The sequence below is a fragment of the Notolepis coatsorum genome (genome assembly GCF_963971535.1).
Source record: "Notolepis coatsorum genome assembly, chromosome: 14".
Lineage (NCBI taxonomy): Eukaryota > Metazoa > Chordata > Actinopteri > Aulopiformes > Paralepididae > Notolepis > Notolepis coatsorum.
The window spans coordinates 49,201,282-49,229,020 of record NC_140178.1 but is presented as its reverse complement, the minus strand read 5'-3'; the positions used below and the strand labels follow the sequence as shown (position 1 = coordinate 49,229,020).

At 46.9% G+C, this 27,739-nt stretch overlaps 1 protein-coding gene across 1 annotated transcript in view; it reads right to left on the bottom strand.

The window, feature by feature from the left end:
• The window catches only part of slc29a4a (solute carrier family 29 member 4a), a gene marked incomplete at its 5' end in the record, with an annotated part of 131,821 nt that overhangs the window by 19,292 nt on the left and 84,790 nt on the right, over window positions 1–27,739 (bottom strand). Inside the window, 2 exons of the mRNA XM_084328505.1 lie at window positions 13,186–13,373; window positions 13,537–13,657. Coding sequence (XP_084184631.1) covers window positions 13,186–13,373; window positions 13,537–13,657 — 309 coding nt within the window. The remainder of the gene's footprint in view (window positions 1–13,185; window positions 13,374–13,536; window positions 13,658–27,739) is intronic.

The following is a 27,739-nucleotide window of genomic DNA, read 5'->3' as shown; positions in this document are numbered from 1 at the left end:
GAAGCGTGGCGAATAATCATCGCCTACGGCCCCTCCGACCACCACCAACATTCATTCACATGCATACAAGGCAAGTAGGTTAAGTGTCTTGCCCAAGGACACAACGGCAGTGGGATGGACATGGGCTTGAGCGGGATTCGAACCAACCCTTCGATCATTGGACGACCCGCTCTACCCCTGAGCCACGCCGCCCCATAGATTTGGTTAACGTTCCAATTTTGAAAAGCCAAATAGCTAAAACCCCAAATAACTGGATGTTGCTAAGAATGCACAGCCGAGGGTAACCTGATTGATTGATTGATTGATTGAAAATGTTATTAACAGATTGCAGAATGGGTACAATACAGTACAGCTCAATACACACAATTGTTAAGGGGATGCAGACCAGAGAAAGACTTTCGTCTTGTTTAGGGATGCACCGATCCGACTTTTTCAGTCCCGATACCGATACCTGGGTTTGGGTATCGGCCAATACCGATCCGATACCCATTGCTCATTGGAGGAGGTTGGGTAGGTGGGGTGGGGGGGGGACTGTATATTAGAGGGGGGGGGGGGGGGGGGTAAGCTACACTGGAGGGGGTTGGGTTTGGACATTTACAGGGGCCAGTTTCGAATTGCAGCCTCCCGTAGGTGCTCTTTTAGAGTGGTTTTGAAGGTGGTTAGTGATTCACATTCCTTTACAGCTGTGGGTAGGGTGTTCCACATTGATGTGGCATAATTGCTAAACGTGTTTAGTCCCTTGTTTGAGCCGAATCTGAGTTTGACATGATTTGTGGAGCTCCCTCTGGTGTTGTGGTCGTGGTATTCACTGACCTTTGGGAAGTATTTTGACATGTACATGGGTACCTTAGTGGTGTAGTGTATCTTGTAGACGAGGCCCATTGCAAGTTGCTGTACTCTGTCGTCTACTCTATGCCATCCTAGGTTGTCAAAGTGGGCAGGGGTGAGGTGGGTTCTAAGAGTAAGGTCATTTTACATTTACATTTACATTTAGTCATTTAGCTGACGCTTTTATCCAGGTCAAGCAGTAGTCTGACCAGTTTGTTTTGTGATGTTTGTAATTTTGTTTTTAGCGCCTTTGAGGTGCTTTGGTACCATGAGGTGCAAGCATAGTCGTAGTACCCTTGAATGAGTGCTCCTGCCAGAGTCTTCAGGGTATTCTTGTTTACCAGAGAGGAGATCCGGTACAAAAATCTAGTTTGTTGGTTGACCTTTTTTATTACATTGGATGCCATTTTGTCACAGGAAAAATGTGCCTCTAGGATGGAACCCAGGTATGTAATTTCATCTTTCCTTGTGACAATATTGTCACCCACTGTAACTGAGAAGCCGTCGGTCTTTGTTTCTTGAACCGAAGAGAATGGACTCTGTTTTACCCAGGTGTAATGATAGTTTGTTATCAGCGAGCCAGGTGCAGATTCTGCCGAGTTCCGAGCTGAGGGTTTTTTCAACCTGTAACTTGTTCTTGTCAGAGACCAGCAGGCAGCAGGGCTGAGTAGTCCACAAACAGGAACAAGTTGCAGTCACAAGCTGACGACATGTCATTTGCATAAATTAGGAACAGTAACGGTCCTAGTATGCTTCCTTGTGGAACACCACAGCTCACTGGGGGGGGGAGGGATAGAGTACCGTTTACCTCGACCATCTGTTCTCTCCCCTCCAGGTAGGATTGCATCCAGCTCACTGATAGACTATCAAAACCAATTGCTTTTAGCTTGTCAATCAGAATCGAGTGATTGACAGTGTCGAAGGCCTTTTGTAGGTCCAGCATGACCATGCCGCAGTATTTGCCCGCATCCACCTCTTGTTTGATGTGTTCGTTCAAATAGAGAAGGCATGTGTCAGTGGAGTGGGATGTTCTGAAGCGAGATTGGAATTCGTAGATTCGTTTTTTTTTCGCAAGGTACTTTTCGACCTGTTTGTATACTATTTCTTCCATGACTTTCGAGATGGAGGTAAGAATAGAAACAGGGCGGTAGTTGCCTGGGTAAAATTTGCTCCCCTTTTTGTGCAGGGGGGTTACTCTCGCAATTTTGAAGTCTTTGGGTACGTGTCCCTGTTTTATGGAGAGGTTTATTATGTGTGTGATGACTGGGGTGATGGCGGCTGCTGAGTCTCTGAGGAATTTGGAGGGGATATTGTCATAGCCAGTGGCCTTGTTAGGTTGGAGGGCGCTCAGTTTTTTGTGTACCTCAGGTTAACCGTCTGTAGTATGGTAGTGAAAGTGTTAAACTTCTGTTGTGTGGTTGTGAAAGGGTTAACCCTTTGTTGTGTGGCAGTAAAAGGGTTAACCTTCTGTATTGTTGCAGTGATAGGGTTAACCCTTTGGTAGTGTGGTAGTGAAAGGGTTAATAGTCCATATGTTTTCCTATAGCTGCAGCAAAGACGGAAGACTCCAGAAAATACGTCACCTGTGAGGTCTATTCCTTATCGTTTGTGTTCCATTTATTTTCCATTACTTTACCTCCTTCCTTATTCCCTCTCCATTCATTTTCTCTCCATCCTTATCTCTCTTTTCCCATTTCAACAGAACTCTAAATTACTGTGTCAACTTAATGAACGCAATGAACCCATGCAATCAAAATTTATCTCACTGCACCAATATTTTTACTTCAAAGTCAATTATGACTCAAGGACGGGCATAGATAAGGTTTAATTTCTGGGTACTGAGATCCTCTTAGCAAACTTCAACTTTCTCTACATTTTCATTACTCTCTCAGGTCTAATGAATTGGTCATCTCCCCATGACCTCTTCATGTCAAGAACATGGACATGTACTGAAATACATAGACAGTACTGTTTCTGTAGTATGAGGTAAAACAACAGGTACACTCCTTCACAGAGAGTTGGACGACGTTTATGAGTGCTACTTACACTCATATTACCCCCACCCCCCTTATCTATTGAAAAAAATTTAAAAGGTTTGACCATTTTACTTCATGGCGTCTTTGTCGCCATGTTTAGTCACCTGTGTCCTGCCGGAGCCGCCGTCAATGTGAGCCGCGCCCCGAGGACCAATCCAAGTGCTCCTGCCCGTCTTCGTCAAGGACGCCACAGCGTTAGCTATCTGTTGTTGTGCATGTTTTTCCATTGGGTTTATCTTATCGGGGGGGAAACCCTTGCGAGCACGGGGAGAACATGCAAACTCCACACAGAAAGGCCTGGGAGATACCCCACCTGGGTACCTGGCATCATGGAAACCTGGTCCCGAAGCGGGAATCGAACCCTGGACCTTCTTGCTGTGAGGCGACAGTGTTAACCACTACACCACCGTGCCGCCACTATAATAGTATAGGTATAATTTCCTTACACAGAAAGGATAGACTGTTTACCTGGGTGCTTCCCACTCTCCAGAACATTTACAACAAGCGGTGCATGGGTAAGGCTAAGATAATTAGCCTTATTAACCACCCAAACAACTGCCTCTTTGAACTGCTGCAGTCAGGCAAGCGATACCGGAGTCTCATGGCAAGCACAGAAAGACTCAGAAGAAGCTTCTATCCCCAGGCCATCAGGATGCTCAACGAACAATAACACTATGTAACAACCATCAAATGCACTCACAGCACACACATCCACACGCACACACTCACTTTAAACAAACAACTCACTGCAGCACCCACTTACACACTTTAGAACACCTAAACACACTTTATATTTCTAATATACTTATTTTATTTTATTTTATACTTATCTATTTTTGTCTAGCACAGTCTCTGGAGCGTAACAGAAAGAAGCATTTTGTATAAAAGTATTCTGTACTTCTGTATGACAACTAATAAAGAAACTTGAAACTTGAAACCTTTCTGATAACTATATCACTGCATAACTCATACATGTTCAGGGTGGCAGAGGTGCCACAGATGTGCCACACACCACAGGGCTCTCCAACACAGGGACACACACACAGATTGTTGTGAAGGATCAGATTAAACCGAATATGTATATTTATTTATATATATATATTTAATTGTATTTGTATATCGTTTGATATCCCCTGTATATTCCTTGTACAATATGCATTGAATATCCCCGTTTCTACTAAACAGCCCATAATAGTTTCATTCTACCATTGGACGAGAACCTGGCGCCAGGTTGCCATACCCCTAGGTCCAAGTTCAATCGTGCCGCCTAACATGTCGAGGCAACCCCCGGTTCCGCGCAGTAATATGCCGGGCGAAATACGAATGGTACTATTTGTTCATAGCGCATATATATATGGCGCTCGTAAAGTAGAACTTCCCTTTTAGTCCAGTTCTTTACCCTCCAACAGAGTGACAGACGCAAAAGCCTCCCCACGACGCACGTGCGGTGTAGTAAGGCCTACTTGGCCCAGAATAGGCATTGAGATATCGTGTAGATTAATAGTTGAATGGTCATAGTTTGGCACCATACCGTCGAGTTGGACGTATTCTATTAAGCTAATAATAGTCTATTTATGTATGGTGCATCGTTCGGTTAGAGTTCTACAGTTATCAGCACCCCCATCGTTCCTGACGTTATCTGGACGCTTAACCAGGCTGGTCAGACCCCTAGTGGTGATTGCATCCGAGGAGCTCCGGGTCAAGAGCGACTGGACCTGTATATTGGATTACTCTACCCCGACGACGGCGAGCCTTCCACGGCTCTTGGATTATGCTTTGTGTGCTTTGATTATTCCATGGATAAAGGCCAACACTGCCGAGTGTTGGAATTACCCCCCGGAGAGGACTCCAGGTGAGGCGGCGCTCTACACGTGAGGTCGCACCACGTCTCTCCGTTGTGGACCGGCAGATACCGTTCCACAGAGGGTCCAGCTGTATTCGTCTGCGGCCTGAGGTTCTGTGGGCACCGTGTCCAAGACTTTGGATTCTCCCAAGACACCGTCGGCCAGATGGGATACCGCCAGCGGCTTCTCTAACCCCCCCCTCCTACTGTCTTACAACCAGCGGGACCCCCCCCCCCCCCTTAGTGTATCCAGCTATAATCATTTAAGTACCATCGCTATCGTTTCCTAAATATTCCAGGTTGTATACTTACTCCCTGCGCAACCAGAGATTGGACATTCAATGTTGATTTACCTACGAATACTCATTTGCCATAAAAGTGCATATTCAATATTTCAAATCATAAATGTAATTAAGTGAATGTTGTATACACCCTTTGCTGTATTAAATATTCGATTTGGTACATTTGTGTTGGTTCGTTTCATCAGGTGGGAAAGTGTTCATCATACTTATATCTTGTACTGGGTGGCCAGAAGTTAAAGTACATGAGGTAGTGGTATTAAATATCATATCTAACAATACAGTCAGGGAATTGTACCCCTCAGTTACAATTGGTCCTTCGAGCTGGATGGTAACTAGTGTAATATTAATATAGTGTTATTAATATCGAAATGGCCTATGATGAACACTCCACGAAACGATCCTCCTAACCTAGAACGCCCGCGGCGCAGACGACAGACACCTCAGTACTTAGAGGCTTACACTGTCAGTCAACTACCTAGCCTTCGACAGACGGTAAACGTGGTAAAAGTAGAAAGTAAAATTATGTCTGACCTTAACGACCAGGTTTCCCCGACCACAGAGGCCCTAGTAGGTCCTAATGTAACTGACCAAGCCCACGGTGGGGACCAGGAGGGAATTGACATGCCTTTACCCCCCGCCACTACTAAAGAAGTAGTCCCCGACAAGCCCCGGGAGGAAGACAACCCTACAGAGAGAGAACTCTGCACGGAGGAAGAGGAGGAGAGCGCCGAGGAACTAGAGCTCCAGGACTCCCCAACGAGTACCCCCAGGAGCGGCTCACGCAGGAGCGGCTCACCTCCACTACCGCCTTCCCCCAACGAAGCGGAGAGGACACTACAACAGGCGTTCCTCGTCAGCCTGACAGCCTCCGCCGAGCGCGATCGGCTCCAAGCACAGATGCTTGGCGAGCGCGAACACCTCCAAGCGCAGCAACGGAGCGAAGAACAGCGCACATGTCTGGAGATGAGACGCTTCCAGATGGAAGAGAATATGGCAAGAGACCGGGCCGACGCCCAGCGCACCGCTGCCGGTGCCCAAAGAGACGCAGAGCGCGACAGACTACAAGCGCAACTAATAGAGCAGCTGATCAAAAGGACAACTCCCTCTCCCTCCGCCAGGGGCTCAAGGAACTCGTCGAGACAGCAGTCAAGAGCAGCGTCACCGCAACGAGCAAGCGACCCTGAACTTGACCAACAGACCGAGTCTAGACCCCCCGCAGACCCCCTTCCCATACCGGTCCAAGCGAGACCCAGCTACAAGGAAGGAGCGGCCTACACTGCGGAGAAGCTAAATAAACGATTACAAGATCTGGAAGATTTGATAGAAGAAGAAGAGGGAGAAGAGGAGAATCAAGCCCGACGACAGCACAGTACTCCACCGGACCAGGAGGTCCCATACAGTCCAGGCTATACCCCCGCGGCGCTGCGCTACAGACCCCCGACTCTATTTACGGGTGAGCACGACGCACGACCAGCCCCGAGGAACAGTACCTGGACCAGCGGGCCATGGTACCCTGCCAGTACCAGCCCACAGCGAGGCGCAAGAGGGGACTCGCCCAGGAGGTCTCTCCCCCAACGCTCGCCGATGTATCAGCCATCCACGGCGTCATACAACGCCACGCCGTCATTCCCAGACTTCGCCTATGAGAGTCGAGCACAGTACACGGAGCTCCGGATGTGCTTAGAGACAATGATGGTGGAGGTCGCTGATGAACGCCACAAGTATGCAATATTATTGAAGCACCTGAAAGTACCGCGAGCGCACAATATAGCGCTAGCCTATGCTACCTCCTCGACCCCATACACAGCGGCCCTTGCAGCGCTGGATCAAAGATATGGACGTATATGGGATTACGTAATCCAGGAGATAAGGCATATTGACCGCCTACCCCCAGCCACAGACAATCGCTCACTAGACGACCTGTCAATCAAAGTGCAGTCCCTGGTGGGGATGCTGGGAGCTCAACGGGAGAAGGGCATGCATGAGCTGTACGCCAACTCTAACGTTGAGAGGATTTTGGAGAAGCTGCCACCCGCAAGACAGGAGCGCTTTCGGCGGCAGAGGGACTACCGAGATCCCGACGGCCCCGAGCCATCCCTCCTTGATCTGGCCGACTTCCTGGCGAGAGAGGTCAGCAGCTTACGACTGGACACCTTCGGGCGGAGCACGCCAAGCTCCAGAGAGGGACCCAGGAGAATAAGTGATGGAAGAAGATCGGTGACTGTCATGCACCAATCAGAGTCAGTACCGAGCAGTAAGAGTCACAGCACCCCCTCGAGAAAGGAGAAGTGGAAGATAGCGTGTCCCTACTGTGATAAAGAACACTGGCTGTCACAATGTGACTCATTCACAAAGATGAATGCAGAAGAAGTGAGCCAATGGATAAAGTCCAACCGGCGCTGTTATCGATGTGCGCGGCCCCACATGGCAGCCGAATGCCGCCTAAAGAAAAGGTGCAGCCGGTGCGATGGAGCCCATCTAGATATACTACACGATAGTAACGGAAGACGGCCTATACCTGCACCACGGAACGGCACCAAGGCAAGTGTCATGTACATTGACCCCGCCAGCAGCAACGGAGCTCAAGTGCTCTTAAAGGTAGTCCGTGTGACATTGAGCTACCAGGATAAAGTCATGGACACTTACGCCGTCCTTGATGACGGGTCAGAGAAGACCCTTCTGCTCGCCTCCGCTGCGACTCAGCTGGGACTGCGGGGGAGCAAGAACGAAATGACGATTCGGACAATAAGAAGAGATTTAAAGACGATAAAGGGCGAGAATGTCTCCTTCACTATCGCAGCCAACGGGCAGCCAGAGCGACGGTACAAGATCACAAATGCTTTCACCAGCCAAGAAATAGGACTTTCGCAGTACACCTACCCTGTCACCAAGTTGATGGATAAATATGTGCACCTGCGCCAATTACCTATCCCGCTCATAGACGGCGCTACCCCGACCCTGTTGATAGGCTCCGACCATGCAGAACTCATAGTCCCGATTGACCGGGTCCATACAGGCCCCCGAGGCTGTCCTGCAGCAGTCGAGACCCGCCTAGGATGGACATTGCAAGGCCCCCTCGCTAAATCTCTCAACCGAACAGCAGCCACCAGCTGCCTCCACTCCAGAGTGGAAGAAGGAGACACCACACTCCTGCAGCATGCCGAGAAGAAAATTGACTGGCGACGTCGTGCGCTGCTCCGCGCCTCCCTGATCAAAGACGGCTTTGATCTCCGGCAGCGGGCCAGCAGCGACCCCCCAGCATTGCGCAACCTCAACCCAGAGGTCGCAGAGGACCCAGCAGCAGATGAAGAGGTCCAACACAGTGTGAAGAACAGTTTCTACGTGGACAACTGTCTACAAAGCGTCTCGACTCAAGAAGAAGCCGAGGCTCTCCTAATCAAGTTACGCGCCTCCCTAATCAAAGGAGGCTTTGATCTCAGGCAGTGGGCCAGCAGTGACCCGCACGTATTGCGCAGCCTCTCCTCCGCAGACAAGGCTGCCAGCAGCGAGACCTGGATGGCGACAATCCCAGGAGAAGCCCAAGAAATGACACTAGGATTAGTCTGGCGCTTCAAAACAGACTCGCTCCACTATAGACACAAACCCTTGGCTCCAGAGCAAGGAAGGTCGGCGACGATACCGACCACCAGACGGAGTGTGTACAGAACACTCGCCAGACAATATGACCCGTTGGGATGTATTCTACCTTACACCACCAGGGCAAAGATGATTGTACGAGCACTATGGGACAAGGACCAGGGCTGGGACGACCCAATACCCGCACACCTTGCCTCAACATGGAGAGAGTGGGAGACGGAACTCCGCTCACTCCCAGGTGTCAATATACGCCGCAGCTACTTCCCATCCACAGTGAGGCCAGAGACATGCGAGATTGAGCTACACGTCTTCAGCGACGCCTCCGAAGTAGCCTACGGATCGGTTGCCTATTTGCGTGCCCAAGAGATGGGAGGAGAGATACACACTGCTTTCATACTGGCCCGCTCAAGAATAGCCCCACGTAAGCAACAATCTATCCCACGTCTAGAGCTCTGCGCAGCCCTCGCAGGAGCGCATCTAGCCACGTTAATCCAACGTGAACTCATCATTCCGGTGCAGAGAACAATCTTGTGGTCAGATTCCACGACAGTACTCACATGGATTAAGTCTGATTCATGCAGATACAAAGTCTTCGTGGGAGTCAGAGTCACCGAGATTCAAGAATTAACAGAAGAAGCAAGCTGGAGGTATGTGGATACCAAACACAACCCAGCTGACGTCATCACCCGGGGAATGTCCCTGGATGACCTAACCCGTCGCAACATCTACAGTGACGGACCAGCATTCCTCCAGCTCCCGGAAGGAGATTGGCCTACGCCCACCCCGAGGGAAGCAAGTAACGAGGAGGCTGAGAACAAGAAGCCTATGTTCTGTGGACTGAGCACTGTCGCCTCCACAGACCCCAACATAGATGATTGCATTACCCTAGAGAATGCGCAACAAAGAACATTCCTGCGGCACCACCCAGAGATTCAGTCCACCACTGACATGTCAGCAGCTGACTACGAAGAAGCAGAACTTCTTCTACTACAACGAGCCCAGAGAGACTCGTTCCCCGATGAGCTAGACTGTCTACAGGGAGGAAACCCCGTCCCATCAGACAGCAGACTGATTCACCTGGCACCAGAGAGTGACGCACATAATCTCATCAGAGTGGGTGGTCGCCTGCGGAGAGCCCCCGATCTACCAGATGACATTAAGCACCCGATCGTCTTGAACAGCCGACACAAGGTCACAGAGCTGATCATAAAGAAATACGACGAGGATGTGCACCACGCAGGAGCAGAGAGAGTCTTCGCGGAGATCAGACGTCGTTATTGGATATTGCAAGGGAGAGAAGCAGTACGGCGCTTCCAGCGAACCTGTCTAGACTGCCGTAAGTGGCGCGCGCAGCCCAGCATACCACGGATGGCTGACCTACCCCCCTGTCGCCTCCGAATCGGTGACAAGCCATTCCACTCCACAGGCATGGACTGTTTTGGCCCGTTGTATATAAAGAGAGGAAGAGGCACCGAGAAGCGGTGGGGTATTGTATTCAAATGCATGACCACCAGAGCGATACATATCGAGCTCCTTCCGACCATGAGCACAGACTCATTCCTTATGGCCTTCCGGAGATTCATATCACGGAAAGGAAAACCGTCTACATTGTTGTCTGATCACGGGACCAACTTCAAAGGCGGAGAAAGAGAGCTGAGAGAGAGCTTCCAAGCTATGGGTCCAGAACTTAAGACCCACCTCGCTCCAGCCCAGATTGACTTCCAGTTTAATCCCCCGAACGCACCCCACTTCGGTGGAACCTGGGAACGAGAAGTACGTTCTATAAAGACAGCCCTGTATGCCGTACTCGGAGCCCAGACTGTGGCAGAGGAAGTCCTAATGACAGTCCTCACGGAGATCGAGGGAGTATTGAACTCAAAGCCCCTCGGTTACGTCTCCAGTGATGTAGCAGATGTCGACCCAGTCACCCCCAACACACTCCTAATGGGGCGGCTGGACCCCGCGCTACCCCAGACAATGTACAGGCCCGAAGAAGCGAACGGCCGAAGAATGTGGAGGTACAGCCAAGTACTAGCTGACAAGTTTTGGAGCAGCTTCCTACTTCACTACCTACCGTCTCTACAGACCCGCCAGAAGTGGGTAAAAGAGAGAGACAATTTGACAGAAGGAACAGTCGTCATGATTATTGACCAGTCACTCCCCAGAGCTATGTGGCCGGCTGGCCGCGTAAGCAAAGTGATCACCGGTGCCGATGGCAAGGTCCGAGCAGCTGAAGTACTCGTCCAAGGGCGCACCTACACACGTCCCGTGGCGAGGCTCATAGAACTGCCCCGACTCCCAGATACTATCGATGATGACCATGACCCTATGACTTTGTGAGTTGACTGACCCTTACAGCGGACCTTGAGTGGAAGACAGTGCGGTTAATCTGTCTCTGCTTAGCTAATTAGGTGGGACTAATTAGGGGGCGGCTGTTGTGAAGGATCAGATTAAACCGAATATGTATATTTATTTATATATATATATTTAATTGTATTTGTATATCGTTTGATATCCCCTGTATATTCCTTGTACAATATGCATTGAATATCCCCGTTTCTACTAAACAGCCCATAATAGTTTCATTCTACCATTGGACGAGAACCTGGCGCCAGGTTGCCATACCCCTAGGTCCAAGTTCAATCGTGCCGCCTAACATGTCGAGGCAACCCCCGGTTCCGCGCAGTAATATGCCGGGCGAAATACGAATGGTACTATTTGTTCATAGCGCATATATATATGGCGCTCGTAAAGTAGAACTTCCCTTTTAGTCCAGTTCTTTACCCTCCAACAGAGTGACAGACGCAAAAGCCTCCCCACGACGCACGTGCGGTGTAGTAAGGCCTACTTGGCCCAGAATAGGCATTGAGATATCGTGTAGATTAATAGTTGAATGGTCATAGTTTGGCACCATACCGTCGAGTTGGACGTATTCTATTAAGCTAATAATAGTCTATTTATGTATGGTGCATCGTTCGGTTAGAGTCCTACAGTTATCAGCACCCCCATCGTTCCTGACGTTATCTGGACGCTTAACCAGGCTGGTCAGACCCCTAGTGGTGATTGCATCCAAGGAGCTCCGGGTCAAGAGCGACTGGACCTGTATATTGGATTACTCTACCCCGACGACGGCGAGCCTTCCACGGCTCTTGGATTATGCTTTGTGTGCTTTGATTATTCCATGGATAAAGGCCAACACTGCCGAGTGTTGGAATTACCCCCCGGAGAGGACTCCAGGTGAGGCGGCGCTCTACACGTGAGGTCGCACCACGTCTCTCCGTTGTGGACCGGCAGATACCGTTCCACAGAGGGTCCAGCTGTATTCGTCTGCGGCCCGAGGTTCTGTGGGCACCGTGTCCAAGACTTTGGATTCTCCCAAGACACCGTCGGCCAGATGGGATACCGCCAGCGGCTTCTCTAACCCCCCCCTCCTACTGTCTTACAACCAGCGGGACCCCCCCCCCCCTTAGTGTATCCAGCTATAATCATTTAAGTACCATCGCTATCGTTTCCTAAATATTCCAGGTTGTATACTTACTCCCTGCGCAACCAGAGATTGGACATTCAATGTTGATTTACCTACGAATACTCATTTGCCATAAAAGTGCATATTCAATATTTCAAATCATAAATGTAATTAAGTGAATGTTGTATACACCCTTTGCTGTATTAAATATTCGATTTGGTACATTTGTGTTGGTTCGTTTCATCAGGTGGGAAAGTGTTCATCATACTTATATCTTGTACTGGGTGGCCAGAAGTTAAAGTACATGAGGTAGTGGTATTAAATATCATATCTAACAATACAGTCAGGGAATTGTACCCCTCAGTTACACAGATGGTATAAACAGCAGACCGGTTCATTGAAGAGGTTGCAAGATGTTGCAAGCCAGAGCAGATGGAACTAGCTGTCATGACAGAGGCTCTCCTCATCGAGTGTGTGGGGATGGTACCTCGATGCACAACAGGTGCTGCTCCCAGATCAAATTAGCTTGACCCAGGGCAGGTGTGCCTACCATAACCAGCCATCCCCACAAACCACATTCAGACAATCTTAATATTTGTTTATTTGTAATAGTATGTATGCCATTCAAAGTTATTGCTGCATTTTCTTTCAAACTACTTTGGTTGCAGAGGTCAGTGGATTGTTACAATTGACCTATCTCAAACCCTGCCCTCTTTTCTTGATCCTCCAATCACAACTGTTGCTGAGGGAAACAACAATTGCGATTAGAGGATCAAGAAAAGAGGGTATGGTTTGGGATAGGTCAATTACTGTAAGGCACTTAGGGAAGAGCTGTTTCAGGTGTGTCCTAGTGATTTCCAATCGAGTTTAGCTCAAAAGCCCACCCCATAGCATCACAAACTGCCGTGGGGTGGCCTCTGTTATCGCACTGTGATTGGCTGAGACGCTAGAAGCTACTGTTATGCTTAGTCAACCTTATTGTCGGCCAACAAAGTCGGCCATGTTGAAGGGTCAAATACACTCACATTGTCAACAAAGTCGGCCATGTTGAAGGGTCAAATACACTCACCTTGTCAACAAAGTTGGCCATGTTGAAGGGTAAAATACACTCACCTTGCCAACAAAGTCGGCCATGTTGAAGGTAGCCATGATGAGGATGGGAAGCCACTCTCCCAGGGTGAGGTTTTTTATCTCTGACTCTAGACCAGGGAACAGACACAAGGTGATGCTGTAGGTCACCGCTATGGACAACATGTAGGCCCAGATCACACGAGACACTACGTAACGATGCAGAATCATATCTGGTGGAAAGAGACAGAGAGACAAAGAGACAGAGAAGGGGGTAGAAATATATTAGATATAGACATGTCATTATCATGTTCAGCAACTTAAAAAATGATAGAAAAAAGGGACTGACTGACTGACTAACTGACTGACTGACTGACTGATAGATATTATTTGTACCCCAGACACCAGGCCAGCTCCTCTGTATCTTGGCTTTGGGGGCATCAAAACGCACATAGGTCCCTCCAGTAAAGTCCTCAACAGAATCATCTGTAGGAGACGTCCCGATTCCACCATTACCCTGGAGAGAGAGGAGAGAGAGAGAGAGAGAGAGAGAGAGAGAGAGAGAGAGAGAGAGAGAGAGAGAGAGAGAGAGAGAGAGAGAGAGAGAGAGAGAGAGAGAGAGAGAGAAAGAGAGAGAGAGAGAGGGAATGAGAGTGAGAGATACAGGGAGATAGGGAGATGGCAAATGAGAGTGCATGAGACAGACAGAGTGCGAGAGAATTACATAAGGTTACACCGTGAATTTCTAATTGACCTATATGAAGACCCACTTTTATTGATCCTCCAATCACGACTGTTGCTTCCCTCGAACAAACTTTGTTGTTATTGGAGGATCAAGAAAAGAGGGCAGGGTGACAGCACATTTACAACATGACCATGGAACCAAGCCACAATATTGAAAGCACATTATGACACAGCAAAAATGCATAGCTGACAGTGGGGAAATCATAGGGTTAAAAACCTTTTTTTTTTAATCTTGGAAATAGATAGGAGCTGCTCTGATGACGATCTGACCTAGAGGATGATACAAGAGGGCTAAACTCTCCCATTGAACAGCTCTCACAGCACTGTCTCCCATCTTTCCAGTTTAGGGCCCACCCCCTTCTATTCCTACATGGTTAATGAGTTCTGATACTGTATGCGCTGCCCTATAGTAGCAAAGGCTTCCACGTTACGCACTGGTGTCACACAAAAGGCTGCTCGGCATCAACCTGCACTAAATGTAGTAAACTGGCATGAGAAATGTAGGAAATTGGTATGCAGTGATACGGAGTCCGGTCCGCTCACAGTACGCCCGACTCTGCGGGAACCTTTACTACTATAGGGCAGCGCATACAGTATCTGCGATCTCCTAAAAAAACAAATCATTAGAATAATATAAGCCTACTGATCATTCATTACACACGTAGGCTATACGTGTGTGTGTGTGTGTGTGTGTGTGTGTGTGTGTGTGTGTGTGTGTGTGTGTGTGTGTGTGTGTGTGTGTGTGTGTGTGTGTGTGTGTGTGTGTGTGTGTGTGTGTGTGTGTGTGCGCGCGCTGAGGCAGGTGGCCAGGAGCGCGCAACAAGACGGTATAAATATGGAATATTAATACAGTCTATCCCACTATAGCTATAGTGTGCTGTAAGATGACAATACATTTGAATCTAATATAATTTTGATCCGTCGCAAATCGCTTCCACGCTACCTGTTGAATATGAGGGTCAGCACATCACAGATGCAATACTGGCCCTCTCGCTTCCGTTTTGCACACGGCACTGGCCTTATAAGGAGCTGGTGGGGCATGTCTGTATGCAAATTCAGGTGTACGAGAATGTGCTTCCAGTTTAACTAATTCCGTGCCAACCACGAGTATAGTCGGGTTAACTCGCCATGCGTTCCGTGCCAATCACGAGTATAGTCGGGTTTTAATCGTTATTTCTTTTATTAGCGATACCCATAAATTTTTCATCAAGCCAGCCTAACGTTATCATTGGGAATGGGTCTGAGCTTGCAAAGGGCAAATACCGCCGCCTATCGTCTCCCGGATGGTATTGCATATCATTGGATTGGATTGGATGGGACTGTGCATCAGAAAAAAAAACTCCGGTCCGGGGTTTCCCTTCTCGGGCAAGCAGTATCGTGTTACCACATTCACTGGGGAGGCTGGGAGCAGCGTCGATTATGTGTTTTGGACTATAAATGTTGGATCAATAAACGCGATCAATATTTGTAATGGCGATCAGGAATTGGATTAATCTTTTTGCAGAACATCTGATGTGAGGTAAGGACTCTATTTGACCAGTCTTGGGTTAATCAGATGTTCCTTTCTCCGCCATCGGAGCGTGTGTGTGTGTGTGTGTGTGTGTGTGTGTGTGTGTGTGTGTGTGTGTGTGTGTGTGTGTGTGCGTGCCGTTAGCGCTGACCAAGGCACGGATAATAGATTTTTCAGCCCGCTTCTCTAGCGTGCATAATGACACATATACTATCGATAATCTAGCGTTTATTTGAAAACGATTCATAAATCTGCCGAAAAATTACAACGTGTTTTGTGTATTCCACTAAAGGGCTATTATCGCGGATTTCTCTGGAATTACTAGAAATCTCCAAAACTATACTCGTATTCAAAATGGTATAAAACGGAAATGTACAGATGAAAAAACAATCCGTTTCGTACATGTTGACTGCAAGCAAGTCATTGATAAACGACGGGTGTATTAGACCCATAGCCATAATTTAAGATATAGTTTAAGCGTTCGCAAATATCCCCGTCCTCCCATTTACTTCAGTGCTGGCACGCTAGACCAGGGGTCTCAAACTCAATTTACCTGGGGGCCGCTGGAGGTAGAGTCTGGGTGAGGCTGGGCTGCATCAAATATTCCACAAAAAAAGGGTTTCAAGTATTCCAAAAAAAAGTACAACTGATCCAATCTTCTCAATCTTTAGCAATAACATTTCAGAACATGAACAGTTCTTCAGAACATGAACGGTTCTTCAGAACATAGGCGTCTTAGTGGTGTCAGTGGACTCATCCACATGCAGCTATGGAAATGCACTGTGCATTTTTTTTATTCTATCACAAAGCTGTTTAATCAAATCACCAGCCAGTATTTCAGTTATTCTGGTTGCTCTGCGATCTGAGGGGGATTTGCTTTTGTTTGCCTTCAAACATGGTCTCCATCACTTCAGTCATACATTATTTTATTATGTATGCATCAGAGAGAGAGAATGGCTTCTTGTGTTTATTGATTGATTGATTGATTGAAAACTTTATTAACAGATTGCAGAATGGGTACAATACAGTACAGCTCAATACACACAATTGTTAAGGGGATGCAGACCAGAGAAAGACTTTCGTGTTGATGAATCCGGGAGTAACTGTCGTAGGTTTTCTCTTACGAACTTCCAACAAGGTTATCTATCGTAAGAGGAAACTTACTACAATGTTGGTGAATGAGGTCCGTGGTTTTAAAAGTGAACTGTTCCTTTAAGGCTGTGGTTTAAACCGTTTTTTTTCAGGGGACCTACATTAATATAATGAATATTCTTCTGACCCAAAACTGATGACAATACTATGACAGATTATTGTGTAACTATTAGGACAGCACTCACCAAGCTTGTAGACTCAGAATTTCGAGCCTAAAGTGTTTTTATATTTTATATATATGTCTTAACTTTCCCAAGTACTAGCCCACACTTTCAAGACCACTGCTTTAAAGAATAATTAAACTCATGGCCATTTTGCTGCTAGTGGTTGATATTTTCTCCCTGCTGCACACTCTGCCCCAATCTGTGATGTCAGAGTCCCCTTTGGAGGTACTATCACAGTCTGTCTGGGGCAGAGTGTAAATGTAATAAAATGATCAACCACTAGGGGCAGCAAAATGACCATGTGTTTGGTTATTCAGGCATACTGGCTGTGTGACATCATCTCCTCTCTAGCAGTAGAGCAGGGAGAGGCTGCAGGTTGATGTAACCTTGTTAGAGGCAGCAGGGAGGAGTTGTGACGCATGTGCAAATAAGAAAGAGGTCCTGCAGTAATTTTAGATACACACACACACACACACACACACACACACACACACACACACAAACGTGCATACACACACTCATACACTCACTCACTCACTCACTCACTCACTCACTCACTCACTCACTCACTCACTCACTCACTTACACACACAAACATTTCCCCTCCAAGCAAATCTCTTCGATAAGATAAGCAGTGTTGTTGTGTTCATAGATGAGGTAATGTTATTTCCAGTGTTTGTTGTTTGCTGGAACGCAGCCAAGCTTCCTCACTACACGCCCAGCCAAGCTTCCTCACTACACGCCCAGCCAAGCTTCCTCACTACACGCCCAGCCAAGCTTCCTCACTACACGCCCAGCCAAGCTTCCTCACTACACGCCCAGCCAAGCTTCCTCACTACACGCCCAGCCAAGCTTCCTCACTACACGCCCAGCCACTGTCCACCTCACTACACGCCCAGCCAAGCTTCCTCACTACACGCCCAGCCACTGTCCACCTCACTACACGCCCAGCCACTGTCCACCTCACTACACGCCCAGCCAAGCTTCCTCACTACACGCCCAGCCAAGCTTCCTCACTATACGCCCAGCCACTGTCCACCTCACTACACGCCCAGCCAAGCTTTCTCACTATACGCCCAGCCACTGTCCACCTCACTACACGCCCAGCCACTGTCCACCTCACTATACGCCCAGCCACTGTCCACCTCACTACACGCCCAGCCACTGTCCACCTCACTACACGCCCAGCCACTGTCCACCTCACTACACGCCCAGCCACTGTCCACCTCACTACACGCCCAGCCACTGTCCACCTCACTACACGCCCAGCCACTGTCCACCTCACTACACGCCCAGCCACTGTCCACCTCACTACACGCCCAGCCACTGTCCACCTCACTACACGCCCAGCCACTGTCCACCTCACTACACGCCCAGCCACTGTCCACCTCACTACACGCCCAGCCACTGTCCACCTCACTACACGCCCAGCCACTGTCCATCTCACTACACGCCCAGCCACTGTCCACCTCACTACACGCCCAGCCACTGTCCACCTCACTACACGCCCAGCCACTGTCCATCTCACTACACGCCCAGCCACTGTCCATCTCACTACACGCCCAGCCACTGTCCACCTCACTACACGCCCAGCCACTGTCCATCTCACTACACGCCCAGCCACTGTCCATCTCACTACACACTCACTAACAGTCGCTCACTGACGACACACAAACACAATCACAATCACATGCGCACACACACACACACACACACACATACACACACACAGTCGCTCACACACAAACACAAACCACAATCACATGCACATGCACATGCACACACACACACACACACACACACACACACACACCACACACACACACACACAGATCCATTAGCTGATTAGCAGTAGTACAGGGCCAGAAGGCAGCACTCTCCTTGATTGCTCTAATATAAAGCAGAGCCTTGGTATCCCATAATATAAAGCCTAGACTTGGTATCCCCAGGCAACCAGGACAAAGAAGTCCCTGAATCAGCCCCCTGACATGGAGACAGCCAGTTCTATGTCCCCACCACACATACTGTAGACACACACAGACTAAAACACACACCTAGACACACACTGACTAAAACACACACATACTGTAGACACACACTGACTAAAACCCACACATAGACACACACTGACTAAAGCACACATAAACACACACTGACTAAGGGTGCTTTCACACCAGAGCTGTTTGGTCCGGACGATCGGACCAGAGTTTGTTTCCTCGGATAATCCGCTTTTTTGGGGGTGGTGTGAATGCTCAGTCGAACTCTGGTGCGGACCAAACACGCGAACTCTGGTCCGCCTGAAAACATAGGTATCGGTTTGCTTCATCGGACCAAACGCAAGACCAAATATAGGAAGTGACCTGATAAACTGTGCATGGGTAGAAGGAAACAAAACAAACATAGTGGTAAACATGTCTCGTGGACAGACGTGGGCGAATGACGAGGTGAAAGCCCTGATAGAAATATGGGCAGAAGACCAAATTAAACAGCTACTTGTGGGCACTCATAAAAACAATGCGTGTACAAGTTGTTTAGCGAGAGGATGGTGGTAATGGGCTTCAATAGAACAATGGATCAATGCCACTTCAAAATAAAATAAAATGTGTCAGCAATATATTAACACATCCTGCGCCAATCACGTTGTACGACGTGTTTCAAGTTCATGCTAATTCTGCCAGATCACGGCGTACGACGTTATTGTGATCATATTTCATATTTTCGCCATGGTATTCATATTTCCCTCACGGAGCCTTGTCTGATGCAGTGGGACTCGGCACAACTCTGCAACGCTTCAATACTGCCCCCTGGTGGATGATCGGTGAGTTGCCAAACCGGAAATGGCCTGTTGGATATCGGTGTGTCTCCTAAATCCGTCCGGCCACTCGCATATCGTCGCGGGACTCTAGCCACACACCGTGGATATGGATCGCTGCCATAACTCAATAATCGACATGATTTGGGCGTGTATTAGTATTATACAAACCGGAAATGGATCTACTCGATCCCCATCAAATAACTGGGATCTTTTTGCTCCAGTCTCATCGCCCAATGGTAAGAGGAGGCTGACGTCATTTTCAGCATGAGTGTTTATTATTATCCATACAAACTGCTCTGATCTATATATCACCCATACTCCATAAAGCATTTAACGACGATCACGGAATTATAAACAACCCCCCCCGTGCATGATCAGTCATAACGTTTAAGACCATGTACAGTTGAAATTTTTAATATAGCTTGGATCGGTATCAAACGGCATTTGATAATCTATATATGCATTTATGCCTATATCTCACGTTCTAGGAATTACTGCAGAAAACGATAAAAACATATTTATATTCTAGACGGTATTTTCGTATGAATGTGTGAATGAAAAAGTAAAACGTTCCTACATCCTGAACGATAGATAATCGATGTTGAATGGGCCATAGTAATGTCAATTTATCAATACAATTTAAAAAGTTATAGCCCTGCAAAGAAGGTGAACATCTCCATAGACTTACAGTGCTGGCAGAGAATGGTATAAGATGATCAAACTCCGTGGCAGTTAATGTGTTAATAAATAAGCAGAAAATTAAATTAGATGTCCATAACATTTGTGTTTTTAATTAGCATAGCCTAAATGAATATGAATTCAAGAAGTTTAATACCGAATTAACGACACATATTTATTAACAGGCTGAAAGTTAAAACGAATAACTCTGTAAAACAGCAGGGAGCATAACACTTTTATACATTCCTTGTAAAACGGGCACAAATGCAAAAAAGATGAATGAAAGTCCCTGTTATTAGGCTCCTCAAATATCGTTCATAAAAAACATTTATGTAATATTTTACAGCATTGAGCAACCAAACAGGGGGATGCTGCTGCATATGTATGCTCTGTCATCTTTGAGATGGCGAGACCATGCGGCTAAGTGGCGCAGTGGGCAAGCGCTCGCCACTAATGCAGGAGATGCTGGGTTCGAGCCCAGCTCTCGGCATTGCTACCAGCTTGGCTGGTCGTTCATACTAACGCAATTGGCAGTGTTAGGGGTGGGAAGCTGGTGGGTGGGGATCGGACGTTGTGGACAGCGACTCCTACAGGTCGGTTGGTGCGCCTGCACAGCAGAATCAGGAAGCAACGGGGGCAGCGTGACCCCCTCCACGCAGACCCTCGCCGCTGAGAGATCGCGCTGTGCAGGTGAAAAGATGCGACGGCTGCCTCCTTGTGTACCGGAGGGGACACGTGATGCAAGGCTTCGTCCACATTGCAGCCGGCCTGTGGGAGGCATGGCCTCAGGGGCGTCGTTCTGGTATGGCAAGGTATGGCACTCGCCATACCTTGGCAAATAAAAAAATTGAAATAAAAAAATAATTTTTATTTTTTTTTTATTATAATTTTTTATGTTGATTTAGAATTTGAATGTCAACATTATGAACGAAGCTTCGAACTATTCGGTACAGCCCTAGCATGTTTTGATATTGTCAATTATCTCACTTTTACTAGGTGACTTTTACTGTGACTAACTGAAATATGGACATAGGGAAGTTTTTTAATCAAAGGGCAGCAGAGACAAGTGATACAGGGACACAGGTAAGGTCTTACAATGGCTTAGTGATTATAACAGTGCAGTTCAGCATTCAGTAACCCGCTTTTTGTAAATGTGTTTTTGATACTACATTCTGTTGAAAACACACCTCAAAACCATACCTAAGGAAAATTGGCTCAATTGCAAGAAAAGTAATAGATAGTTATGATATTACATTCTGCATAATTCGTATGCAAAATATTGTGGTTCCCTGCTTTAGTCTGTTGACACATTTCTATACAAAAAATGCTTGTGTAGTCCTGTGTCATACCTAAATGTCATATAACTGAATTGTATAGAAACAACTCACCAAAAGTGACTATTGCACAACTGATTTGACCCAAAAAAATTCAACCCCCCCCCCCCCCCCTCCTTCCTCGCCATACCTTGCCTTTTACTGAAACGACGCCACTGCATGGCCTAACAGCGTTCGAGACAGGGGAGGATAGAATTGGACGATACGAAATTGGGATGGGAGAAAAATAGAAAATGGGAGAAAAAGTAGATAAAAAAAAGAGGTGGCGAGACCATGCAGTTGGCACCGTGTGAGGCCACATTTGAGCAAATTAATAATACTGCAGAATAATAATACGTGTGTAACAAAACCATTCATTGCGTTTGATGTAAGCAAACTGATGCCAGACTCAGCATTCATGCATTCAGCCGAATAGCTAGATGAAGCACATCCTACCTGGTCTTTGTTAGAACTCAACTCGTTATTATTGGTGCATACACTATCAGATGTCTGTCATAAAACGATAAAGCGGACAGAAATGCGGGAATGTTTTGATTATATTTAAAAGGCGTTGACATTTAATCTAAATCTATAGTTTATTATCCGTGGCCATCAGATAGACTCATTGGTTGCTCGTAATGTAGGATAGACCGGTCTATCAAGAGAGAGAGATAGACCGGTCTATTAAAATTAATTAATTAACAGGAACAATTTAAACAAATAACGTTAGTTGGAGATGATTTGTGTGTGCTAATTTAAGGCAGTCAATGAGTTGTGCTCTCTCTCTCTATAGACCGGTCTATCTCTCTCTCGATAGACTCATTGGTTGCGCGTATATAGGATAGACCGGTCTATCCTACATTACGCTTGTGACGGAGACAGACTTTCAACCTTCATTTGGGAAAAATAAATAATGTTTAATAATAAGTAAGGCAACGGATCCGTTTAACGAATTCCATATAAATCTATAGTTTATTATCCGTGGCCGTCAGATAGACGGCCAGTGTCAGTTGGTATGATGACCTGGCTGGACGTTATACTTGGCACAAGACCCACATCCAGCCCGAAACATATCGTTGAGTCTTTCGAAGATGAGACCCATTAGAAGGCATCACCAGCACCGCCTCCGGCTCGCAGTCACACACACACACACACACACACACACACACAAACACACACACACATGCACACATACGTTAGGGCTCGCAGTCACGCACACACATTTCCACTCTCTATTGTGTCCAATAGACAAGCGCCCGTTTCGACCGTGTGACATTGTTCAGAAAGTTTGGTGCGCTTGACAAATTGCAATGTCAATGCAGACTGAACCAAATGAAGAATGCAACAATGTTGCAATTTCACCCCCCGAATCGCACAGAGTCTGCCAAAACTATATGTGAAAGCGCCCTAAGGCCATGTCCAGACGAAAAAAAATTCGGTTGTATCCGTCAAAGTATTTTATCGTATGCACCTTTCGTCCACACGGAACCGCGTTCTGGGAGCCTGAATACGCTATTTTCTGAGAATGGCTCCCAGAGCGGACAAATCTGAAGACGCTATAAATCAATCAACCAACGCCACCCTTGCGTTCCCGTCTTTACAAGCCTATACGCATCTTTCCTGAACCGATGACACGATAGCCCACCTCTCTCTTAATCCGCATGCAAACCCAGCCAACAAAAAAGAAACATGATACATATATGTCTTATATGTCCAGATATGTCCTGGCTAGAAGTTTTTATTAAACACCGGGAGGCTACTGTGATGAAATACACAATACGATACTAGCTAGAGATTAGCGTCACATAGCGGAAAACCCATTTTTCTGAAAACCCAAATAAGCTAGCTAAGTAGCCAAGCACATACTGTTCCATAGCATACGCCTTCAGTTGATCATGTCAAATACTCTCTCACCTTGACGATTAAAAAGCCTCCATAATTTAGTAAATAATATTCCCATGGCTGGTGTTGAGATTTTAAGATGCCAGCTTGTGAGAATTCGTTGTAGCCAGCCAGCTAGCGTTGATGCTATTCAATACTATCAACATTAGCTAAATAGCTAACCAACTAAATACAATGACAGTGGTATCCTGAGGTAACGTTAAATACAGACAACTTTGATTACCAACGATAGCTAGCAAGCTAACTAAATAGCTTTGTTTGTCTGGACTGTCATACTAGCTAACATACCCAACTAACGTTAATGCCATTCAGAATTTATTAACATAGCTACAACACACAGTAACGTTAATACAATTACATGCATCATTCATTGTTTACAAGTTAAACATCAATCAATTAATTTAATACAACAGGTAGTTCAAGCCGCACCACATGGCTATTATATATTATATACGGCTTTGACGCGCTCTCTCTCCTGCCGATTAAAATCAGCAGCTCTTCCTCCTCATCATCGATTGCCTGTAGCTGCATTAGCGCATGTGAGCCGCGGTGTCTCTCTCCTCTCCTTTGGAAACTAGCGTTAGATCAAAAGCACAGAACCGGACGACACAAGTTGTTCCGCTAGCGAAAACAACAATAACACTTCCGGTCGGGGGGTTTCAAAATAAAAGAGCGACGTCTAAAACAGGAAAGACGTTTATTTTGTACATTTGTGGCAGCGATACAGCGTTTTTAGTGTTTTCGTTTGGACGCACATATATATATATATATTTTTTTTATCTACTTTTTCTCCCCATTTTTCTATTTTTCTCCCATCCCAATTTCGTATTATCCAATTCTTCCCTCCCCTGTCTCAAACGTTGCTAGACCATGCCTCCAACTGGTCGGCTGCAATGTGGACGAAGCCTTGCATCACGTGTCCCCTCCGGTACACAAGGCAGCCGTCGCATCTTTTCACCTGCACAGCGCGATCTCTCAGTGGCGAGGAGTAACGCGTGGGAGGCTCACGCTGCCCCCGATACTTCCTGATTCTGCTGTACAGGCGCACCAACCGACCTGTATGAGTCGCTGTCCACAACGTCCGATCCCCACCCACCGGCTTTCCCACCCCCTAATACTGCCAATTGTATTAGTATGAACGACCAGCCAAGCCGGAAGCAACGCCGAGAGCTGGGCTCGAACCCAGCATCTCCTGCGTTAGTGGCGTGCGCCTTGCCCACTTCGTCACTTAGCCGCCCCTGACGCACATATTTCTTGAGACGATTTCGTGTTTACAGAAAACTTTTTTTAAATTAAAACGAAAAAGATCGGTTCCGTCTTCGTCTGGACAAGGCCTAAAACACACAGACACACACTAACTAAAACACACAAACAGACACACACTAACTAGAACACACAAACAGAAACACTGAATGAAACACACACACATACTAACTAAAACACAAACAGATACAGACTAACTAGAACACACAAACAGAAACACTGAATGAAACACACACATACTAACTAAAACACAAACAGACACACACTAAGGCCATGTCCAGACGAAACCGATTTCGGTCGTATCAGTCAAAGTATTTGATCGTATGCACCTTTCATCCACACGGAACTGCGTTTCTGGGAGCATGAAGACGCTATTTTCTGAAACCGGGTCCCAGAGTGGAAAATTCTGAAGACGCTCCCCTTGCGTCACCGTCTTTACAAGCGATATGAGTCTTTTCCTGAACCGATTACGCGATAGCCCACCTCTCCCTTAACCCGCATGTGCAAACTCAGCCAAACATCACAACAACAATGGCATGTACAGAGTAGTTGCGTTCGTGTTACAGAAGCTATTGAGCTTGATCAGGCTTTTACAGCTAAATGTACAACAATTGCACTACCACCGTCGACAACAGATTGACATCTCCCTTAATCTGCATGCAAACCCAGCCAACAAAAAAAGAAACATGATACATATATGTCTTATATGTCCAGATATGTCCTGGCTAGAAGTGTTTATTAAACACCGGGAGGCTACTGTGATGAAATACACGTTATTAGCTAGAGGCACACACAGTAGGCCTTTTTCTGAAAACTCAAGTAGTAGCCAAGCACATACTGTTCCATAGCATACGCCTTCAGTTGATCATGACAAATCCTCTCTTACTCTTTTTTTTTTTTTTTTTTTTTTAACTTTGGCCATTCCGCTGGCTCTTTTTTGCGTTTATCGCATTTTCTCTGGTCAAGAATGACCGACAGAAACAGGTTTGAATGGGTACAGATGGGGGGAAGACACTCTGAGAAAGATACGGCTGCAGTCCGGGAATCGAACTCGCTAACCCCAGATCCGTGACGAGCACGGTTGTCCCCGGCGCCGAAATAGCGCTCGAGGTACGCGGTGAGCTACTGGAGCTCCCCCTTACCCTTTTTTTTTTATTTTTTTTTATCCACTTTTTCTCCCGATTTTCTATTTTTCTCCCGTCCCAATTTTGTATTTCCAATTCTTCCCTCCCCTGTCTTGAACGTTGCTAGACTATGCCTCCCACTGGTCGGCTGTAGTGAGGATAGAAGCCTTGCATCACGTGTCCCCTCCGGTACATGAGGAGGTGGCCTGTCGCATCTTTTCACCGCAGCAGCTCGAACTGAGAAGTGGCGAGGAGTAACGCGTGGGAGGCTCACGCTGCCCCTGATACTTCCTGTTTCCACCGCACCGGCGTCACCCAACCGACCTGTAGGAGTCGCTGTCCACAACGTCCAATCCCCACCCACCGGCTTTCCCACCCTCTAACACTGCCAATTGTGTTAGTATGACGGCCGGCCAAGCCGGTAGCAACGGCAAGAGCTGGGCTCGATACCAGCATCTCCTGCGTTAGTGGCGAGCGCCTTGCCCACTGCGCCACTCAGCCACCCTAAATCCTCTCTTACCTTGATGATTAAAAAGCCTCCATAATTTACTAAATAGTATTCCCATGGCTGGTGTTGAGCTGTAGCCAGCCAGCTAGCGTTGATGCTATTCAATGCTATCAACATTAGCTAAATAGCCAACCAACTAAATACAATAGACAGTGGTATCCTGAGGTAACGTTAAATACAGACAACTTTTGCTACAATAAGACAGTGGTATCCTGAGGTAACGTTAAATACAGACAACGTTTGCTAGTCGAAACTCGAAAGGACTGGACACAGGGACAAGTTAAACATCAATCAATTAATTTAATACAACGGGTAGTTTGAGCTGCGCGCACCATATTATATACGGCTTTGAAACGTTCTCTCTCTCCTGCCGATTAAAATCCTCCTCATCATCGATTGCTGTAGGCTGTAGCTGCATTTTGTGCATGTGAGCGCGGTCTCTCTCTCTCCACTCCTTTGGAAACTAGCATTACATTAGCTCAAAAGCACAGAACCGGACAACAAAAAGTTATTCTGCTAGCAACAAAACAACGATAACATTTCCGGTCGGGGGGTTTCAAAATAAAAGAGCGACGTCTAAAACAGGAAACACATTTATTTTGTAAATTTGTCGCACGCACTTATTTCTCGAGGCGATTTCGTTTTTACGGAAACCTTTTTTTAAATGAAAACTAAATGAAAACGAAAAAGATCTAAATCGTTTTCGTCTGGACATGGCCTAAGGTTGGGTCCCATCTGCTTTCCAAACCCTCACCCCTCAGCCAGATCAAATAAAAGTGAACTGTTCCTTTAAGGCTGTGGTTTTAAAAGTGAACTGTTCCTTTAAGGTTGTGGTTTTAAAAGTGAACTGTTCCTATAAGGTGGTGGTCTTAAATGTGAACTGTTCCTTTAAGGCCGTGGTTTTAAAAGTTAACGGCCCCTTTAAGGCCGTGGTTTTCACTGCCCTTGGTTCAAATGAGTACTCTGTAACCTTTAATAAGCCTTCATCATTATGAGGGTGAGGGAGTAAAGGGCTGTACAACAAACAAATTAAGTGGTGTATGTTGACCTTACTGCATGATCACCAGTGATGGGCAGTAGCTAGCTACAAGTAGCGACGCTACATAGCTTAACTACATTTTTCAGTAGCGTGATGGTAGCGTCGCTACTTTTGAATCAAGTAGCGATCTCTGTAGCGCAGCTAGTTTTCGAATCAAGTAGTGACGTAGCGTCAGCAAAACGCTACACGCTACATATCCGGAGAAACAGACAAAAAAAAAAGAGTGTCTTCGGTCCTGAGAGTGTCGTGTTCTTCTGTCCTGCAGCTGGATGCTATTGGAGAAAACCCACTATGATTGGTTGGTTGGTTTAGATATGAGTATGACGACTCACGATTAGGCCAAAACATTACGGGTAGGCCAATCAGAGGCAGGATAGGGCGGGACAT